Raw genomic sequence first — 19,701 nt, 5'->3', positions numbered from 1 at the left:
GAAAGGTTATGGGGAGAAGGCAGGAGAATGAGATTGAGAGGGAAATGGATCAGCTGTGATGAAATGGCAGAGCAGACTCGATGGGCTGTATGGCCTAATTCTGATCCTGTATCTTATGGTCTTTGCCTCTTCTAGTTTTAAAACTTCAATCAAGTTGCCACTCAGCCTCCAATATTTCAGATAAAACAATCCAAGTTTGTCCAATTTAAGCTTCTCGGTAATAGATTCTACTCCAATTAAAATCCCAGTGAACCTCTTCTGCACCCTCTGTAAAGCTGCCAAATCATCCTGTAATGCAGCAACAAGAACTGGATGCAATATCCCAAATGTGCCCTCAAAGTTTTAAACACAAGAGATGCTGCAAATGATGGGAATCTTGAGCAACACACACAAAATTCTGGAGGAACTCAACAGGTCAGGCAGCACCAGTGGAGGGTGAAAAGCAGTTGTCGTTTTGTGCTGAGACCCTTCATCAGGACTGGAAAGGAAATGGGTGGAAGACAGAATAAGAAGGAGCAGTATGTGCTGGCAGGTGAGACCAGGTGAGACCAGGTGAGGGGGAAGGTGAGACCAGGTGAGGGGGAAGGTGGGCGAGTTGGGGGGGGGAGTGTTAAAGTAAGAGAGATAAAGGGCTGAAAAGGAAGGATTCTGATAGGAGAGGACAGTTGAGCAGGGAAGGAGGAGGGGAACAATATGGAAGTGATGGGCAGGTGAGGAGCAGACAAGGGGTGAGAGGGTGATTGGAGTGGGGAAAGGGAAAAAGGGGCAGGGAAGTAGTTACCAGAAGTTAGAAAAATCAAAGTTCATGCCATCAGGTTGGAGGTGTTGCTCCTCCAACCTAAATTTGGTCTCCATGACAGTAGAGGAGGCCAAAGTTTTATACAGTTGTTTACCAATTTTTATACTCAATGCCCTGACCAATAAATCGAAGTGCCACTCAGGGAGCTATAGACTTGCACCCCAAGACAAAATATTTATTCAAGGCATCCTTTTCCTACTACTAAGACTCGACTATCCTCCAGTGCCCCTCTGGAACATCAGACGGCAACCTTGCAGTTGCTTTAGCATTGCATCAAGGCCAAATTGCTAGCTCAACACTCAAACCAGCAGAGATGGAAAACAAGCAAGGAGCCAGCCAGATTCGAACCCAGGACCACTCGTTCTGAAGTCCAGTGCGGATACACCATCGGCTGCCCTCCTAAGACTCGTGGAGCCATGTAATATTCATAAAATCACAAAGAGGATGAGAGGCAACTTGATAGAGGAGTAGAAAATGATAAAAGGCATGGAATGGATAGCCAGAGACTTTTACTCAGGGTGGAAATAGCTAACATGAGGGGGTGTAATTTTAAGGTAATTGGAGGAGAGTAGAGGTGGGATATATCAGATGTATTCTTCTTGCACACAGACTGCATGGAGTACAGTGCAAGGGTTGGTAGTAGAGGCAGATAAATGAGGGATACTTAAGAGACCCTTAGATAGGCACATGGAGGGCTATGTGGATTAGACTGATCTTAGAGTAAGAGGTCTCATAACATCTGGGCTGTACTGCTCCATGTCTGCGCTCACAACCCACACTGAGTTGCCCAGAAAGCAGCCTTTAAGACTTTACAGGTAAAGTATGAATTATCTGTAAACAGTGATGATACAGCTTAACAGAGTCTGTGCTATTAAATGTTCCGTTCTGATTTCTCTCCTGCTCATCTGGTGACGGAAACAGGGATTCGCCTCCAGTCCCCCAACCTTTCATGATATTCTGTAGATATCTGGGTTTGGAGAGAATAGCCACGGTGGAGTTGGATTGACTTCCACACCTGTAGAGAAAATCATGTTTGTAGTGAACAATAGTGATTGGTGGTGTGCAATTTATTCAGCCAAACTGAAACCACACAAACCAAGCAAACCCTTTCATTTTATGCAGACTGTTGTGTTCATGTCCTTATTACAGACCTTGGATGGACACAAATATGGGGAATATAACACTGCAACTATACAAATCCCCAAGGCAACTGGCGACGTTAAACTCCTGACTGAGCAACTGCAATTTCTTTACCTCGCCAACCAGTCCACAGCAGCAAAATGCATATCAAGCCTCTGATTATCGATTTATAGCTCGGCATTCAACACCATCATCCCTCTGTCCAAATCACCAAGCTTCTAAACCCAGGCCTCTGCACCTCCCTCCACAACTGCATCCTCAGAGACCACTGTCAGTGCAGATCAGTGATAACACTGGCTTCTCACTGACAACCAACAAAGTTCAAAGTAAATGTCACCATATACAACCCTGAGATTTATTTTCTTGGCGCATACTCAAGGGATCCATAATAGAATAGTAACCACTTGGGCATTCAACTAGTGAGCAAAATACAGATGCATCACAGGAATGCTTGCTTAATGCACTGCTTCTCTCTCTACCCCCCCCCCCCCACCCCCAGTCACAACTGTTTGACTGTGCACAGCTCAAATGCCATTTTTAAATTTGCAGGTGGCAACACTTGTTGGTAAAACTTCAGATGGCAATGAGGTGGCATACAAGAGCAGACAAGATCAGCTGGTTGAGTGGTGTTGCAACAAAAACCTCACACTCAATATTAGCAAGACCAAGGAACTGATTGTGGTCTTCAGGAGGGAGAAGTTGGGAGAACACACACCAGTCCTCATTGAGGTGGAAAGGGTGAGCAGCTTCAAGTTCCTGTGTGTCAGTATCTCTGAGGATCTGTCCCGAGCTCAACTCATTAATGCAATTATGAAGAAGGCATACCACTGGCTCTACTTCATTAGGAATTTAAGTCACCAAAGACTCTTTCAAATTTCTACAGATATACAAGGAGACCATGCTGACTGGTTGCATCACAGCTTGGTAAGAATCGCAAGAGGCTGCAGAGGGTTGTAGACTGAGCCAGAATCATCATGGATGTAACCCTCCCTGCTGCAGACAACATCTTCAAGAGGTGGTGGTGGTGCCTTAAGAAGGTGACATTCATCATTCAGGACCCTCACCACCGGAGACATGCGCTCTTCTCATTACTACCGTCAGGAAGGAAGTACAGGAGCCTGAAGGCACACACTCAGTGATTCAGGAACAGCTTCTTCCCCTCTGCCATCTGATTTCTGAATGGACATTGAACCCATGAACACTAATTACTTACTGCCGATTATACCATTGACATTTAGGACAGCAATAGAGGTCCTCCATCTCTGCAGTCCAGTGTTCAGGGCTTCAGATGAAGAAGGATTCTTCATTGCTGTTTTTGTAACAATTTTGTTTTACCAGTCAGGGTAGTTGGCCCTGAGCTGAACCCCTGAACCTGGAGGACCGGTGGACCACTCTTAGTCTGGCCTCTACTCTTTGACCTGTTTGGCATGGGTGACCCTATCAGCAGTCGAAGTACAAAGCCCTCACTCCAGCTGACAGAGCTATCCGGGTCACTGAGGCACACAAGCCTCCAAACCATGACAAAGTTGTGGTTCTCTTGGAGATTGAATACTACCTCACTACTTTTTTTCTGCTTTTTGCATTGTTTATTTAATTTAATTACTGAATTTTTATATACAGTTTTTAAATTATTATGTATTCCATTGTACTGCTGCCACAAAACAATAAAATTTACATTTGCTGGTGATATTAAACCTGATTCTGACTCAGAGATACAGCACGAATGGTTCATGAACACTACCTCATTATACCTTTTTTTGCATGATTTACTTATTTCATAATTTATAATAACTTGCTGCAAGACAGAGATTATAAAACTGATCTGATTCTCCCTTCTAACGCTGTCCCCATTTCTCCTGTCTGTGATCAGCCAGGACTACCTCCCCCAGGGCTGTGCATTATTCAGATAAACTGTAATTTACTGTTTGTTCATTTGCTGACTTGTAAAATTTCATTACATTGTGTCCCTTTTCCTTATTTTGTGGGTTATTATGATACAAGGGGTGTCAGCACAGGTTTCATTGAGCTCTGCACCTCAGTTCCAGCCTATCGAGGTCCTCTCTCCACTGTCCCCCTTCACCCCCTCCCGTCTCTTTACTCCCCTCCAGACACAGAAGCTATGATCAACTACCATCTTGTGTCACTTCACCCAGGCCGTACTGAAGGCAGTGGTGTCTCTGACATTCTCGTTGTTCTCTCCCCCTCTATAATTTGTACAAAATATTTTAAATTATTTCCCTGCTCCTCCTGTTACTTTTCCAGGCCTGATGAAGTACCAGAAACATTAACTCTACCTCACCCTCCACAGACAGTCTCTGATCGAAGTGTCAGAATTCTTAGCCATCAGAATCAGGTTTAATATCATTGGCATCGCTCGTGAAATTTGTTGTCTTTGCAGCAGCAGTGTAATGTAATACATGATAATATAGAAAGCCGAATTACAATAAGTCTATATAGTGGTCATGGGTTCAATATCCATTCAGAAATTGGATGGCAGAGGGGAAGAAGCTGTTCCTGAATCACTGAGTGTGTGCCTTCAGGCTTCTGTACCTCCTCCCTGATGGTATCAATGAGAAGGGGGCATGTCCTAATGATGGGCGTCCTTAATGATGAACGCTACCTTTTTGAAGCATTGCTCCTTGAAAATGTCTTGGATACTACAGAGGCGAGCACTCATGATGGAGCTGAGTTTACAACTCTCTGCAGCTTTCTTCGATCCTGTGCAGTAGCCCCTCAACACCAGACGGTGGTGCAGCCAGTCAGAATGCTCTCCATGATACATGTGTAGAAATTCAGATTTGAAGCGTTGCTTTGCAGGTACATTGTAGATCGGGTGCCATTTTGCTTCAAGGATGGCAGCTCCACAGTGTCCTTATACCTGCCTTTTTGAACCTCCCACTGGTACAAGAATCCCTCGCACTGACATTTACTTTCCAACCCCCTTACCACCGCGGCCACAACAGTCAAATCCACCACTTACAGAACGGGTCCTTCTCTGCTGCAATTCATCGGCACCGATTTCAGCCGGAAACAACTCTGCGACACAAATCTGAAGAACAATTCCTTCACTATTTTCACATTTGCTTCCATCTTCATCTGTTTTGCAAACCTGAAAGAAACAGGGTCAGAGAAAAAGTGACAACATTTAATCAGACATTGCATCAATTGACGAAGAGCACTGACATTATTAATATGTACAATCTCTGCACAAGGGATTGATTACCACATCCTTTCTTGCTGGTCACACGATAAGACCATAATAAGACCATGAGACAAAGGAGCAGAATTAAGCCATTCAGCCCAATGAGTCTGCTGTGCCATTCAATCATTTTCCCTCTTAACTCCATTCTCCTGCCTTCTCCTCATAACCTTTGGTCAGGCAGAGCTGGGTCTGTGGGAACTAAATACTCGAGGCTCATCAACATTTAGAAAAGAGAGTCGAAAAGGAAATTGATGGGCTGGTGTGCATGTCAGTAAGGATGAAGATCAAAGCAGTGGTGAGAACTGATCTTGGCATTCTAAAGCATGACACATTGGTCCAAGCCAAGAGATATCAAAACAGGGGTGGGAATTATTTCTAGGTTGGATATTTGGTATGTCACCAAAAGACACTCACAAGTTTCTACAGATGTACTGTGGAGAGCATTTTAACTGGCTGCATCGCTGTCTGGTATGGGGTGGGGAGGGGCTACTACACAGGATTGAAATAAGCTACAGTTGTAAACTTAGTCAGCTCCATCATGAGCACTATCCTCCATAGTATCCAGAACAGCTTCAAAGAGGAATGCTTCTAAAAGGTGGCATACATCATTAAGTTCCCCCACCACCCAGGACGTGCTCTCTTTTCATCGCGATCATCAAGAAGGAAGTACAGAAGCCTGAAGGCACACACTCAATGTTTCAGGAACAGCTTCTTCCCCTCTGCCATCCAATTCCTGAATGGACATTGAACCCATGACCATTACCTCACTAATTTTTTTATTTTTATTTTTGCACTACGTATTTAGTTGAACTGTAATATACTGTATATACAAGCTTATGTCTTTTTCTATTACTATCTATTGTATTTTACTGCAGCAAAGACAACAAACTTCATAACATCTGCTGGTGATATTAAACCTGATTCTGATTCTGATTCTAGTTACAGTTTTCAACTTGTCATGAATTAACAAGAAACTACAGATACATGCAAGACTAATCATGGGAGATTTTTTAAATCAAATTGCTATAATACCATGAAAGATGAACTCATGGAATATACATGTGATACAAAGGTCAATGTGTGAGAAATCAACTAGGAAAAGTCCACTTTGGATATTTTGTACAATGAGAAAGTAAATTGATTATATCCTTTTGTGAAGGATATAGTAAAATCAGACTTTATTCTGAATCCAATATAGTGTGTTCTAATTTGAAACTAGGTTCTTAAAGCTATACAAACATTAGTCATCCGGAGCAAAAAGACAGTTGGCTATGGTTGACTGGGAGAATGCAAAGGTTGATGGTGGCATCAATGTCAGCATTTAAAGACATAATAGACAAGTTGAAAAAATGTATACCTTAACGACATAAAAATCAAAGTGTCCAACTATTCCTCCGTGGCTAATCAGAGAAAGTTAAAAGATGAACTTGACAGAAATGCAAATAGCCCCAAGGAATTTAGAACTCAGCTTTTTAGATTACATTCAGAACTCCAAGGAGTTTAAATGTATAAACACAAGATAGAATATGAAAGTAATCTGGTAAGTAACAAAAGAGACTGTAAGAGACTTTATAAAGTACCAAAAAGATAGAAACAGAAGAATTTACATGAAAGATATGGAAATTACAAGGGAATTAAATAGCTTCTTTCTATCTGTCTTCATGGAAGACCACAAAATCTACATTTATCAGAAGAACTAAATATCAATTTTAAAATATTACTGAAAAAGTTGGCAAGCTAAAAAGCCAATAGAACAGAACTTTATTGTCATTGCTCAAGACAATGATGCTACTCCAGTTTGTGCAAAACGGATATTTACAATGCATGCAGTGTGGCTTAATTAAAAAAAAACAGTCCATAGCACTCAAAGGCCATTGGCAAATTGGGTTGTAGCTTTATTCAGCTGCACACCAGCCCTCAGGAAGAAGCTGTTTTTCGGTCTTACTGTCTTGGTTAAGATCTCCTACCAGATGGCAGGAGATTGAACCGACAGTGTCTGGGATGGGATGGGTCTTTAATGATGCTACAAGCATGTAGTAGGCATCGAGAGTTGTGAATTGTCTCCAGGTCCAGTAGTCAAGTACCAGTGACGTGCTGAGCCATCTGAATCAGCCATCAGAGTGCTTTCTGACCTGTCTCGCTGAGCTAGAGCGCTACACTAGGGCAACACACACACGATCTCCAGCATCTGCAGATTGTCTTGTGTTTGTGATACCACACTAGAGGTGGCTTTAGAGACTGTGAATGCTCTGGTTATCATCTTCCAGGATTTAGTAGACTTCTGAACTGTATTGGAGGGGAATGTGTCCACACTATTTAAGAAACAAGGAGAGAAAGAACTGGAAACTGCTGACCTATAATTCTAACATCAGCAGTAGGGAAAATGCTGTAATCTACAGGTGAAATAACAGCACAACTTGAAAGGAATAATAGGACTGAGCAAATCCAACATGGATTTGAAAGATGAGGAGCATGTTCTGGGGCATCAATGTGAAGTGGACTAATTGAATAGTGATCACAGAACTTGATGAGACGGGATCAAGCCCAGTCTCAACAACTGAACTAACCCGTAAAGGGGTGGCTTTACCTTCTCATACACTTGCAGTGATAGAGGGTTTTGGGTTCCTGGTTGTAAAGGGAGAACTTGAATTCCTGGGGCAAGATCTTGTGCACACAACGATCCAGAGGTTTGTAACAGCCACAAGTTTGGGAACCACCTGCAAAATAAGTAATACATTTTATTGAAGCCAATAATGGAAACTATTTTGAAAATTGATTTTCACCTTCAATTTATTCAACTCTACTGCTATTGAACTCCACTCAAGGTAGGCACTTATAGATTTAGTGACCTATAGGAAATTTGATCTGGACTGATTAAAGAATTTCATTTGATTAAGAGATTATGCTGACTTCCCAAACAGCAGCAGAAGAATGCCATACACCAGATTAGACTGGATCTAATGCAGATCCTGGCATCTGTCATAAGCAAGCAATTGGAACTTTGGGATCCACAAATGAAGTTACATTGCAATGTGTCTCCTATGGTCCATATTGTCTCCTCCAAATATCAGCCAGTGATCAATAAATATAATCACTGGAGCCTTCAACCAAGGAGGTTTTATTTTAAAGGGGAGAACAAACCAATCTAAATTCCTTTCCCATCTAATGGCGGTGATGCGGCACAGTTTCTATGGTGTGATGGCACAAAGGAAAACCTTGCAGATATTTGGTGGACATTCGTCAGATCTCCCCAGCCAGAGTTAATGTCACAATGTCCAAAGTTAAATGGAAGAAAGAGAAGAGAGCTAAATACTTAAAGAAGCACAAGATACCTCTGCCCTTGTAGAATGTTTACTTATCTAAATGACAAAATGTCAGACTTAGTTTCTGCTGAGTTTAACTCCAGGATGGCACAGTCCTCTCGGAGACCAGGATAGTGTTTGTTTTATAGTTTAGTTTGAAGTGGATTTGTTTTAGTTTTATGATACTGCATGTTACTTTTAAGATACACATCATTCTATTCAAGTTCAGAGACCTGTCTTCTAGGTAACACGCACAAAATGTCGGAGGAACTCAGTGGGTCAGGAAGCATCTATGGAAAAGAGTAAACAGTTGGCGAATCAGGCTGAGGCTCTTCACCAGGAGTGGAAAGGAAGAGGGAAGATCCCTGAATTAAAAAGTTTGGGGGGCGGAGGGGAAGGAGCCTAGCTGAAAGGTGATAGGTGAAGCCAGGTGGGTGGGGAGGATCAAGGGCAGAAGAAAGAATCTGATAGGAGAGGGGACCATTGGAGATGGGGAAGGAGGAGGGGACCCGGGGGAAGTAATAGGCAAGTGAGAAGAAATGACGGCCAGAGTCGGGAAGAAAGAAAGTGGAGGGGGGTAATTTGTTTACTGGAAGGAGAAGTTAGTATTCATACCGTTTTAGGGTACCCAGATGGTATATAAGGTGTTGCTCCTCCACCCTGTGGGTGGCCTCATCGTGGCGTAAGAGGAGGCCGTGGACACACGCATGTCAGAAGGGGAATGGGAATTAAAATGTGTGGCCACTGAGAAGTTATGCTTGTGGCAGATGGTGTGGAGGTGCCTGACAAAGCAGTCCCCCAATATACGACGGGTCTCAGCGATGGAGGCCGCATTGGGGGCACCGGACACAAGAGACAACCCCAGCAGATTCGCAGCTGAGGTGCTGCTCACCTGAAAGGGCTGCTTGGGGCCCCCAGTGGAGATGAGAATGGAGTTCTTCTGGGTGTTTGCTCGAGTGAAACACAATGGTGATTTCAATTGAAAATCTCAACAAAAGAAAACTGCTGACAGGATGGAGGACAGGTGGTGGTGGGGGGGGGGGGGGGGTTCCCAGTTTTAGTGAAGCAAAGTAATATGAAGTGAAGAGAAAAATAATTATCTGCATGTCCTTGTGGGAATGTTACTGAAAATACTGGGTAGACAAGAGAATTAATCTAAAGAAGACTGAGGAAATGTGCAGTTAGAGACCAGACTGGCTGTGAGTCTGCCTGCAATGTAAACCCTGTGTCAAAACCGTGTGGCTACTAAGAATACATCTTAGAAGGCTGTCTTTGGTCAGCAGAAGACAACAATTCATGTGACCTACATCAGAGTGCATTGGACTTGATTATACTGTACTCGACTCACAGGTTGAATTAGTCAAAGAATAATTTTACTTCTAAATACCATTTCTGACTACATCAAAATCACAAACATGAGAAATCTGCAGATGCTGGAAATCCAAAGCAACACACACAAAATGCTGGAGGAACTCAGCAGGCCAGGCAGCATCTATTGAAAAGAGTGAACAGTCGAAATCTCGGGCCGAGACCCTTCATTTGGATTGGAAAGAGAGAGGAGAAGTCAGAGTAAGAAGGTGGGGGTGGGAAAGGAAGAAGTACAAGGTGGCAGGTGATAGGTGAAACCGAGAGAGGGGGTGGGGGTGAAGTAAAGAGCTGGAAGTTGATTGGTGGAAGAGATACAGGGCTGGAGAAGGTCTGATTGGAGAGGTCAAAATACTATGAAAGAAAGGGAAGAGGGAGGAGCATCAGAGTGAGGTAATGGACAGGTAAGGAGATAAGATGAGAGAGGGAAACAGGGATGGGAAATGGTGAAAATCATTGTGATTTGCAAATAAAATAAAGCAGAAATTGATTAGATTCAGGAAAAAGGAGACAGTTTTACATTAATTCTAGTTTTGCACTTGTAAATTTATCTTCTCAGGAACTACATTACTGAATAAAAGTTGACATTTTATTGTGATATACATTTAAAATATGAAGTTATATTAGTGCATGTTTCAGTTTTTAAAACTAAGTGCACGGAAGCTAGAATTGCACAGTGTGACATTGCTGGTATAAGACTTCCAGCTGTGATCACTGGGACATCTCATGTTGCAGTCTTCCTGTGCTGCCACGTAGCGGGTTATTTACCTTGTATCAAGTTGTTACAAGCTGTTCTACATCTAAATAAATCAAACAACGGAACATTTAAAGTAGCGCTTATCCTTTCTTTCCTGTCCGAAGATATCCAATAAGAAGCCAAGACTGAGAATCAGAGGCACTCCCAAATGATTGCAGCTTCCACTCTGATACATTGAATCGGTAGGAAAGGATTTCCTGTCTGGAAAATTTGGTTTGTGCTCAGTTCTGTCAGGAAAGAAAAATTATGGATGGATACTCTCAACCAAACCAATAGACTTAATACCACGTGCATGGTGCATTTCTCTGGAAGAGTTTTATGGAAAAACTGTTTTCCTCCTGGTCAACAAGAAATGCATTTTCCTTTGAATTCTGCTCAATGGCATGGTTAAAATCCATACCTCCAAATTCTGTCCTCGACTTCAAGGTATTTTGAGAAGCATCTTTGGTTCCCAGCTTCTGGCGACCACTGCAATTTCTGCATTTATCTTTGCTCTTTTGAGACTTCTGCGTTGCTCCTTGCTGTGAAGTTGGATAAACAAATTCGACCGAGACACTGCTGGCAATTTTGTTCACTCTGCTTGTTGTTGCGGGCCTTTCTGTGGACACAGGCAGCTGTCCCACTTTGTCATCCACTGTGGGGTGGGGGTAATCGTACGGTGATGGAGACTGTACAAAAGCCTGGTGTGTCAGCTCAGTAGCATGGCAACTGTTAGAAGCACAGATTAGGAAATGGAAAGGGAAAGGGAGAGACACACAGAGACAAGCTCGTTAATATGCAGTTGAAGAGAAGTTTTTCCTATCCGAATCCTGTTTCCCTGATTAGTTCTCCTGTAGCACAATCTCCACACAAAGCCTCCTTAAATCCAACACATACTAGGGTGGTAATCAAAGTTAAAATCCAGGGCGCCAACAAACATGGAAATGTCATTCAGGTGTAGCGCTCCCCCTGCCCCACCCTCCCCATCGTTGAGGACATCTTCATGAGATGGTGCCTCAAGAAGGTAGTATCCATCACCATTTGGGGGATACGATCTTCTCATTACGACCATTAACATTGCAGGAAATTGCTTCTTCTGCTCTGCCATCGGATTTTGAAATGGTTCACGAATCCATCAACACTACATTGTTATTCCACTTTTGTGTTCTTTCTATTTATTTCTGTGACTTCTAGTAATTTTTATATCTTGCTCTGTACTGTTGCCACAAAACAATAAACTTCATGGCGTATGTCAGTGATGACAGACCTGGTTCTGATTCACTGAATATCAAGCTGTGGCATGTTTCATGCCAGATTCTCAACATACTGCTGAAGGTAGTGCAGCAATATATAACCCATTAATTATTTCAAGGTTTCAAAAATGTCTCCTCATTCATGATGAAGGTCATACTGTGAATTAATATTTTTTTCAATTTATTTGCTAACATTATCCAAAGTGAATCTGGAATTCATTGCCACGGGCAGCTGCGGAGGTCAAGTCTTTACGTATATTTAAGGCAGAGGTTGATAAATTCTTGATTGGATAGGGCATGAAATGATAGGGAGAGAAGGTGAGAGATTGGGGCTGAGAGGAAAATGGATGAACCACGATGAAATGGTGGAGCAAACTCGAAGGGCCAAATGGCCTAATTCTGCTCCTACATTTTACGGCCTTATGGTCTAAAGTAGGAAATCTTTTATGTACCTTAGTAAAGTTGCATTCTCCTCAATGTTCTCATGAATTCATGGCAAAATGACAGCAATAAGAAAACAAAACTTGAAATTACTCATTTGATTCAGATCAAGATTGGAAAAAGATGAGTCTTATTCAAAGTGGTCCCTTAGTTTAGGACAGGTCTCATCAACGTAGAAGTGGGTGCACCACGTAAAATGTGCTGCCTGCCCTACTCAAGTTCTGGGCCTAGACCCTGCACTCCCTTTAAAGCCACCTCCTCCTTTTCCTGCACTCTTTAAACTTACTGGGTTAAGTTTAACCAGTACTGTACATTATTTTAAGGAATGAAGATGGGCTGGTGTTGAAAAACATCCTGGCAACAATTACAGGTCTCCAATCCCTTATCCAAAAGGCTCCGAAAACCAAAGTTTTTTTCCGTGGAGTGTGGAGCATGTCGTAACAAGCCTTGTTTGGCATGCCAACAGCTGACATCACTCAGGTGTGACATGGCAGCACTAGCAGAGGCCGCCAGACGTCAGTTGTGGCTCAGCGCTCGTACTGGTTACACCTGCATTTGCTGTTCGCTGATATTTTGTGTTCACTGTTGACTTTGTGTTTAATTTCACAGTGAAAATGTCAAAAAGAGCTGCAGATACCCCTATTTGCTTAGACATAAACCTATGTTAATGAGACAAATGACACTTTAAGAAGACTTTAAAAACAATGTCTGTCGTAGTGCTGCTTCATAACTTAAAAATCCTGTTCCTGGCCCACCAGGTACCTGTAGAGTATTTAGCTTTGTTTGCCAGACGTAATGCAACTTAACTAGAGGTACCTGTACGTATTTAGCTTAGTTTGAACCTGTATATGTCCTAGAGTATTTACGTTCTACATTTATTCCAATAAGTCATTTACCATGTGTTTGATTCGGTTCGTTTGAAGCTGTATATTTTTATGTTTTATTGAATGTTTTTGTTGGAAATAAAATGTACTAGTGTATTTATGGTCTATAATTATCCCACTATTTCATTTATCAGTATATTATTCTGTAAATAAAATAATAGTATTTGTAAAAGAGCACAGATTGGGAAAACCTAAACGTTCTCTCTTCAGCACTCGTTTGAGCATGTTCAAACTTTTTTCTTGTCATTATTCCCTAAACAATACAGTATAACAACTATTTACATAGCATTTACATTGTATTAGGTATTATAAGTAATCTAGAGATGATTTAAAGTATACGGGAGGATGTGCGTAGGTCTGGAGCTCCCCCGGGTCCTAAAGTCCACCCGCACTGAGCCAGGTTAATTATCAATATGATTAGCAATTTTCTGAAATCCAAAAAAATTCTGATTTCCCAAATGCAACTGGCCCCAAGGATTTTGGATAAGGGATTGTGGACCTGTACCATAATTCTATAAGTTTCAATGTAGTTGTGGTAAGGGGCAAGATAGTCGCTCAGCTTCAGATTTAGAATCAGGTAGGTTGATGGATGGGGTGGGGTGTGTGGACACTGATTTCAATATTGTAAGAGACATAAAATGAGACTGGGAGCTGATTTTGGGTAAAGTGACAGCTAACAATTGGGAGTGTTATAAAGGGGACTGGAGGGTAGCTAATGATGCCCCCGCAAGGGGAGCTGGGATAAGCTTATTAGCCACAAGCCTTATGCCATTGGTAAAGAATATACTGGAGAAAATACTAAGGGATTAGCAGCAATTGATTTGGGTGGTAGGGTGGAGATACATTTCTACCAAAAGAGGTGTAAGGCACTCCTTTCCTCTACTAGCCCGGAAGTCACCATTGGGCAAGGTGAAGAACCTGCTTAGCCCCCCACCATCAGGGTCATGTGAAGCCATGGGAGCAGGTGGTGGATGGTCGTGTGAGCAGCTGGTGCAGATCACAAGTCCTGGTTATGCGACCACTGACGCCAGGCAGACGATCTCTGAAGCGTATTGATAATGGCTGGGGTCACCCAATCCAGACACTGGACATTAGATACAGGGGAAGATTGGACAGACTGAGTTTCTTTTCTGTGGGGCAAAGGTGACCTGACAGAGGTATCCAAAAGTTTAAGAACCCCAGATAGGTAGACAGAATCTTTGTCCAATAACAGGACTACCAAAAACAAGAAGATGAAGGTTTAAGGTGAAGAAAATGTCTCAAAGGGGATTTGAGGGAAAAGTGGTTGCTGTCTTGAATTCTGTGCCGGAGGAGGTGGTGGAGTCATCTTTGCCAGCATTTAAGTAGGCAAGGCATTGAGGATAAGGACCAATGCAAGCAAATGGGATTAGTGTAAGTGCACAACCTGAAAATCCTTAACACTGCTTCAAGTTATATATTTTCCTCTTTCAAATTTGCCCTACTGTCACTGTTTATTTTGTCATTTATTTTTGCTCACATGTAAGTTACACATAAATTATGTTAATTGAAGTCTGCTAACTTACGCTTGTCCTGATTCATAATGTACTTCTGCTGGAGAAAAAGCTCATCTACATGGCAGTCATACCCTGCGTGTGTCTGCCTCGGACAAAAATTAATTTGTACTATTTCTCTGTTGTGCCACAATGACTCCATAATGATGTCTTATTCTAAAACCTGTGGGAAATGCAGAGGTGGGGTGGGATGCAAAATAAACTCTTCCAGTATTCCCTCTCCTGATTACAGTTCAGGCATCTCTCTTGCAATGTGCGATATCTTTGCAAATGGACAGCTTGACCGTGGTTCCCTCTGCAACTGGGTCATGAGTGCTAGCTCACCATCTAGGCTAATGCACTGGAGATAAGTTTGTGTGTTTGTACATTTATGTTTTCACCTGTTGCTCAACAACATCAGGAGTATCATGCTCGAATATCTCGAAGCACTCGGGAGCACTGAAGGAGACCATTACCAGCAAACTGTCAGAGATTAAACTGTAAACAGGAGAAAATCTGCGTGTGCTGCCAGGCAACATGGATGGAAAAGAGTAAACAGTCGACATTTCAGGCTCAGCACAAAACATTGACTATACACTTTTCCATAGATGCTACCTGGCCTGCTGAGCTCCTCCAGCATTTTGTGAGAGATTAACTGATTGTTTTTTATATCTGATAAATGCTTCTGCTTCTGTTACCCTTTCAGGTTGTGAACTATCTTTTTGGTGAATTTATTGTCCTTAATCCTCTCTAATCTACCTAGAGAACAAAAGAACCTTCAAGCTACATCCACTGATTGCTACCTTCTTGCATTAGCGAAATACATCCTTCCATCTGATTTCTTTAAATTAACATTTTAAATTATATCAAAGTGTAACAAAGAAAGAAAGAGGAAAGTGTAGGCATTATGATGAATGGATTCTTGTATTTGTGAGAATCTGGTTTGGCAACGGGGAGACTGAAGGATCAATGTGAGTTGAAAGAAATGTGGGCGCGAATAACGATGCAAAGAACTGGCAGTTAGGGTAGGAGAGAGATGGCAGTTTAACCCTTGCCATGCCACGAAAGGAGATGAGGCATAGGCATTTCATCCATTGTATGTATAAATTAACCATGATGGAATGGCGGAGCAGACTCGATGGGCTGAATAACCTAATACTGCTCCTCTATCTTGGGGTCTTATGGTCTATCTATTCTCCCTTTGGTCTGCCCTGCTCCAATCAGTTTGATGGATGGGAATTCGGCTCAACTGACTGGCTGTGCCCCTAATACATGCTCCATATTGGCAAAGCTCAGTGCTGAAAGTGTACGTGTAAAGTCTCAAAGATTATCTGATCAGGAACAGAAACTTTGCAATATATCGGTACCCATGAATACATCCGAGCGATAGCACCAGCACATAGATAGGAAAGAAGAGGGAAAAGTCATTGGCAGACTCACGAGCTCGACAAAGTCTTCTTCATACAATGGTCGACTGGTTGTAGAGAGAAACAAGGGATCTGGAATATGTTGAAATATGTTACTCCAACCATTGTGGAGATGGTGTTATTGACATCTAGGAGACATTTCTTGAACCTGGAAAGATAGAAAGTAAAGCTAAAAAGAATTCTTTGAAGGCCATTTTATAAGAAATCAGAGGTTGATAGGTCTTAATTAATAAGGGGTAAAGGTTACCAGGTAAAGGCAGATGAATAGGGTAAAGAGGGAAAATAAATCAGCCACGGATCAGTCTTGATGGGCCAAGTGACCTCACTCTGTTCCCGTGTCTTGTGGTCTTATGGTCAAGCTAGCGAGAACATGCACTTCTTTTATTTTCTCTCTGCTTCTTCCCCTTATTTTTATTTGGCCACACCGGCTCTAATGTTTACCCTCCTGGGTAACTTTTTTTTAAGCAGGCCATCCTGCCCTTCTGCCATTCAATAGGACCATGACTGACCTTTTACCCCAGACAGACTAACTTCCAGCCCTCAACTCTCTTCCTATCCAAAAGTTATCAATTTCTGCATTGAATATGCTGAGCAACTAAGCCCCTATTGCCCTCAAATTTACTTAGATCCATCACCCCTGGGTGAAGACATTCAGTGCTTTACTTTGTAACTGAGCACCCTGGTTCAGAAAACCCCAGCCAAAATAAACATCATCCTCATTTTGTAATCACACAGGAGAATGCTGTTTGATGCATTGGGCCTAATTGCATGGTTGTTATAATGCTTTAAATACTACCTACAGCTCATCTGTTATGGATATTATTCTATGATGGATTTAATGAGATGAGTATGCCAGCAAGAAAATAAATCTCAGGGTTGTATATGGTGATATATGTGTACTTTGATAATGAATTTACTTTGAACTTTAATCACCTATTCTCTCCCAATTCCTGCTCCAAACCATGTTAGTCCTCTGCATAAGTAGCTTGCTTTTCCCCTGTATTACGCCTAGAGTCCTCGCACACATGTGCTCATTGAGACACCCATCCATATAGCATTGTACATCCACCCAGTAAACCCATCAAAGGTACATCAACCCTTTCCCACCCATTTTCTCCTTTTTTTTCGCTTCCCGTGACTAAATTAATTTCTTTTGATTTAGCTCATCTTCTCCAGTGGTGGTCTAACCCTCTAGACACTGGCTTCAGGCTTACCTATAATCACAATCACAATGGGATATGGTGTGCAACCTGAAGTTTAGCATTCCATAGTTGTATTCAAAGGCAGCTATTGTATGTTCACAATGGTCATGTTCTCTGCAGCAGGCATCTGTCCAATTGAATGTTCCTGAAGAGAGGGGAAAAGATTACAAATGGTTTTGGAAGTGTACAATCATAAGTGACATTAGTATGTTAAAAGAGTTCTATCAATGCTGAAAAGAAAATGGTTTCTACATTGCCAGTTTATAGAATATGGTAACACAAGGTGTCGTTGCTTTAGAGTGATGCTAGTTTCTCCAGGCTGAAGTGGAGGAAGATTTGGGGGGGGGGGGGGGGGGAGCATGAGGAATCAATCAGGTTGTATTCCCTATTCCTGATCATTCTAAGGCAGGAGTTCCCAACCTGGGGTCCATAGACACCTTGCTTAATGCTATTGGTCCATGGCATAAAAGAAAGGCTGGGAAGCCCTGTTCTAAGGTCAGGTACAGAGGTCAAGAGCAAGGCAGTGTAAATTATTTTTTAAGAGTGTAGCATGGAGAGTAGATACAGGCAATCCTCGAGTTACGAACGTCCGACTTACGGACAACTCGTACTTACGAATGGCCTGCCATAAAGCCTATTATATTGAAAATCCGAGTTAAATACAATGGTTCGTAATAACGAACGCACACACTACATTGTGACGCTCATGAAAACACTGCGCAGCTTCAGCGGTTCACTGCCTCGTGGAAAGCTGTCTCAGCATTTTAAGTCGGATCACGTTGCCGTTAACACTGTGCTGAGGGTGTAACTTTGTATTTGGCTTAAATTTTTCTCTTAATTACCTTTGTAACCATGTCTCCAAAGTGTAAATCTGATGCAAGTGCTGGTGATGCATCAAAGAAAAGGAAAACGATCACAATTGAAAATAAAGTGGAAATAATAAAGCGATCGGAAAGAGGTGAGATGCCGTCGGTCATTGGAAAAGTGTTGGGCTACAGTTGGTCACTGATCAGAACAATTTTAAAGGATGAATTGAGAATAATGGAGCATGTGAAAGGCCCTGCCCCATGAAAGCTACAATTATTACTAAGCAACACAGTGGTTTAATTATTGAAATACATAAATTTCTTATGTGTTTTATATGCATAGAAAGGTAAAATATATACTATATACTAAGACAAACGTTTGACTAACTAACGCAAAATAATACCGGATGTACCTATTTTGACTTACATACAAATCCAACTTAAAGATAGACTTGGAAATGGAACTCGTTCGTAACCCGGGGACTGCCTGCATTTGGATGAAGATCATTTCATGGCCTGTCTTTATTATCCACCTTCAATCAAAAGCCAAACCACAGTGGTGGGGCTGGTGTCATATACCAAAGCAGCATTGATTGGGACCTTTAAGTTTAAATTTTTGGAACAACTGGGTGGGTGTGGTGGAGATGCATCTCTACCAGAGGAGGTGTAAGGCACTCCTTCCTTCTGCTAGCCTGCAGGTCACCCTTGGGCAATTGGTATAGCACCTGCTTAGCCCTCCAATCAGGGTCATATGAAGCCATTGGAGGAGGTGATGGATGGTCGTATGAGCAGCCGGTGCATATCACAAGTCCTGGTTATGCGACCACTGATGCCAGGCAGACAATCTCTGAAGAGTATTGATAACGGCTGGGGTCACCGTCTTGTAAAGACACTGCCCAGAAGAAGACAATGGCAAACTACTAGTGTGGAAAAAATTGCCAAGAATAATCATGATCATGGAAAGACCATGATCACTTACAGCACATAATGAATGAACAAGAACTTGAATTCCCTAACTCCTGTAATGGGATTCAAACACATCTGGGATTCAAATGGTCCTTTGTCATCAGCCTTGTAAGTTAGCTGTGTCCGATAGCCCATGATTCTTTTGAAGTGAACAATTTGAATATAGACCTGGAAAGGGATAAATTAAACATCAGACAACAAGGGATTTGCATGGAAGGTATTGGCTTCATCAATTCCTCCCTTTTATCATATGGAGAGCTTTTATCTGCAAAGTGAGGTCTCTCCCCTTCAAAATTTAATGAAGCAGGTGAGTTACTACACTATTCCAAATGTTTCCAGTACTTTGGAGAACCCACAAGATGTTCTTTAAATCACACCACTCCTTCAGTTTCACCTATTATGAGTGAGATATTATGAGCCTGCTGGAAATTAAACAGCTTTGGAAGAGAAGTCTCAAGTTTGCATCCAAACCCTTCCCAAGACATAAACAGGAAGTCCACACTTCGACAAGAAAAATATTAACAGTCCAATCTCATTTCCAGAAACTGTGCATAATATTGGTAATAAAAATTACAAGAAATATGCATCATTGAAATGCAAAAATACAGACAAAAAGTCATGGAAGTAAGTCGATGCTAGTCAATTAGAATGCAGACTGCCCTACTGA

General features: G+C 42.0%; 1 protein-coding gene across 1 annotated transcript in view; it reads right to left on the bottom strand.

The window, feature by feature from the left end:
- Positions 1-627: 627 nt before the first annotated feature.
- The window catches only part of pla2g3 (phospholipase A2 group III), a 96,353-nt gene continuing 77,279 nt past the window's right edge, over positions 628-19,701 (bottom strand). The window contains exons 3-8 of the mRNA XM_073066960.1: positions 17,275-17,407; positions 16,074-16,208; positions 10,966-11,273; positions 7,729-7,858; positions 4,920-5,048; positions 628-1,814 (exon numbers count right to left, since the gene is read on the bottom strand). Coding sequence (XP_072923061.1) covers positions 1,601-1,814; positions 4,920-5,048; positions 7,729-7,858; positions 10,966-11,273; positions 16,074-16,208; positions 17,275-17,407 — 1,049 coding nt within the window. The 3' untranslated portion in view covers positions 628-1,600. The remainder of the gene's footprint in view (positions 1,815-4,919; positions 5,049-7,728; positions 7,859-10,965; positions 11,274-16,073; positions 16,209-17,274; positions 17,408-19,701) is intronic.

The sequence above is a fragment of the Hemitrygon akajei genome, chromosome 14 (genome assembly GCF_048418815.1).
Source record: "Hemitrygon akajei chromosome 14, sHemAka1.3, whole genome shotgun sequence".
Lineage (NCBI taxonomy): Eukaryota > Metazoa > Chordata > Chondrichthyes > Myliobatiformes > Dasyatidae > Hemitrygon > Hemitrygon akajei.
The sequence above is the reverse complement of the archived record's forward strand: the minus strand, read 5'-3'. Positions and strand labels throughout refer to the sequence as shown.